Source organism: Sebastes umbrosus, unplaced genomic scaffold, assembly GCF_015220745.1.
Source record: "Sebastes umbrosus isolate fSebUmb1 unplaced genomic scaffold, fSebUmb1.pri scaffold_10_arrow_ctg1, whole genome shotgun sequence".
Lineage (NCBI taxonomy): Eukaryota > Metazoa > Chordata > Actinopteri > Perciformes > Sebastidae > Sebastes > Sebastes umbrosus.
In genome coordinates this window covers 2,494-5,089 of record NW_023618446.1, presented here as the reverse complement: position 1 = coordinate 5,089, position 2,596 = coordinate 2,494, and the positions used below count along the sequence as shown (strand labels likewise).

At 44.1% G+C, this 2,596-nt stretch overlaps 1 protein-coding gene across 1 annotated transcript; it reads left to right on the top strand.

Annotated features, from left to right (window-relative positions):
- Positions 1 to 273: 273 nt before the first annotated feature.
- On the top strand, positions 274 to 1,496 carry LOC119484220. Its single transcript, XM_037762907.1, has 2 exons — positions 274 to 1,051; positions 1,311 to 1,496. Exon 1 carries the CDS (start codon positions 277 to 279, stop codon positions 1,042 to 1,044), a length of 768 nt encoding a protein of 255 aa, XP_037618835.1. The 5' UTR covers positions 274 to 276; the 3' UTR covers positions 1,045 to 1,051; positions 1,311 to 1,496.
- Positions 1,497 to 2,596: the final 1,100 nt, after the last annotated feature.

Genomic DNA, 2,596 nt, shown 5'->3' with positions numbered 1-2,596 from the left:
ATGCACTGCGTGATCTTCAGAAAAAGGAAGTCTCTCTGAGTGAGCAGAACATGAGCGCCACCATCAGGGATAAAGATGAGGAAATACAGAAGCTGACAAAAGAGTTGAATCAAGCACTGCATGATCTTCAGAAAAAGGAAGCCTCTCTGAGTGAGCAGAACAGGAGCGCCTTCGATGAGCTGGCTCGACTTGAGTCTCTGACAGCAAAAGAAAATGAGGACAAGAGAAAGCTGAAGACAACTGTTCAGTATCTCCAGAACCAAGTGCAGGTGGATAATGAAACACATGCACCGAATGGACAATCACATAACAATCCAAACCAGGCAAATTGGTATTTATAAGAAACAGTTAGAAGAATATCACACCCTAACAACCGATTTGAAGCAATCAGTCTGTGAACTTAAACGCCAGCAAAAGGTGAGGCAGGGGGTGGAGATAGTAGCTGGCGTTGAGCAGCAGAGAGATGAGAACTTCTCTGAGACGACACCTGGGGATCAGAGCGATGAGACCTTCTTTGGCGCTACAGTTGAGATTCAGAGCACTGAGACCTTCTTTTACGCTACATCTGAGGATCAGAGCGAGGAGAGCTTCTATGACACTGCATCTGAGGATCAGAGCAAGGAGAGCTTCTATGACACTGCACCTGAGAATCAGAGCGAGGAGAGCTTCTATGACACTGCATCTGAGGATCAGAGCAAGGAGACCTTCTATGACACTGCATCTGAGGATCAGAGCAAGGAGACCTTCTATGACATTGCATCTGAGAATCAGAGCGATGAGAGCTTCTATGACACTGCATCTGAGAATCAGAGCGATGAGAGCTTCTATGACACTGCATCTGAGGATCAGAGCGATGAGACCTTCTATGACGCTAAATCTGGGGATCAGAGGGATGAGAGCCTCCCAGAGTCTCCAGCTTCTGGGTCTCGGACCAGAAGTTTCTTGCGCCGCTGTGCTAAACTTGTACTGATTGTAGGTCTTCCTCTTGCCATGGCCACTGCAGGTATAGACATAGCTCTAGACCTCTATGGCATTAGCTTCTAAACTACAATCCCTACAAACTACAACTCCACTTTAGAAATATAGATTATGAATATGATAAACATAATTTATATTTCTAACTGTATGGGCACGGTGGTGCAGTGGTGAGCACTGTCACCTCACAGGAGGCAGGCCTTTCCGTGTGGAGTTTGCATGTTCTCTCCGTGTCTGCATGGGTTGACTCCGGGTGCTCTGGTTTCCTCCCACAGTCCAAAGACATGCAGCCTAGGTGTGAGTGTGAATCATGACCTCTCACCTAACGTGAGCTGTGAAGGCTCATAGTGGGTGAGAGGTACGGGCGGCTGTGGTTCAGGAGGTAGAGAGGATCGAACTACTAATCGTGACGATTAGTAGTTCGATCCCCGGCTCCTCCGGTCCGCATGTTGAAGTGTCCTTGAGCAAGATACTGAACCCAAAATTGCTCCCGAAGGCTGAGCCATCGGTGTGAATGTTTACAAAAAATAAAAAAATAAAAATTAATAACAACAAGAATTTTGAAGGGTATGGAATCTGTAAATCAAAAAATAAATTAAATAAGAACACTTGAGTATCATAATAATGACAAAATTGAAAAACGAAATACAAAATGAACACTTTACATACAAAGAAACATGTAATACATTTATGTTGCATACACACATTATGTAAAATATTACTGTAATAAAGAAAATTGTAGTAAGAATGGTAGAAGAGTGTATATATCTATATATATCTATATAGATATATATAGATATATATGAACTTATTAAAAATGTAAAGTCTCCTGCACACTCAAGGGGAACCTCCACCAATCATGCACTGACATCACTTGTAGCCAAACCATATTCACTGGTAATATCTAATTGTTCAACAGCGATGACAGTGTGGAAACATTGTGGAGCACAATGTAGAACAAGTTAAAATAAAAGAACACATAAAATGAGACTTATGTCCATGGCTCTATTGCCCCAGTGCATGCTGGGAGGGTTCCCAGCACACCTAACTCATGTAACTGCAATCACATGAACATCAACACTCAACCAATCATATGAACACTGATCTTGGTTTCAACCCTCTACTCAGTGGGCCTTTATTTCAAAATAAGAGCACACAAGATCACTTCATCCAAGATTAACAAATCAATCCTCAAACTAGGTTCAAAGAACCTTCCTTTCTTGAAAATAATGTCACCATTAAAAGCGCTCTTACAGGCCTCACTCCATTGGAAGTGCCTCCCTTTCTCTGCGAGCTGGTGCAAAGGGCGAGCAATGGCTGCAAAACCTTTTACAAAATGCCTATAATATGTGGTTAGCCCTCTATTGAGAGCATCATGACCGGCTGCATCACCACCTGGTATGGCAACTGCTCCGATCAGGATCGACGGCGGCTTCAGAGAGTGGTGCGGTCGGCCCAACGGCTCACAGGTGGAGTGCTGCCTAACTTGGAGGACATATACACCAAGAGATGTATAACCAAGGCAAACAAGATCATCGCTGATCCCAGCCACCCGAGCCACGGCCTCTTCATCATGAAGCAGTCCAAGAGGAAGCCTGGCTACAACTTGAAGCACTGAACC

What these genes read in the sequence shown, in the direction of transcription:
- LOC119484220 (XM_037762907.1), top strand. Translation starts at nt 277, where the DNA reads ATGAAACACATGCACCGAATGGACAATCACATAACAATCCAAACCAGG.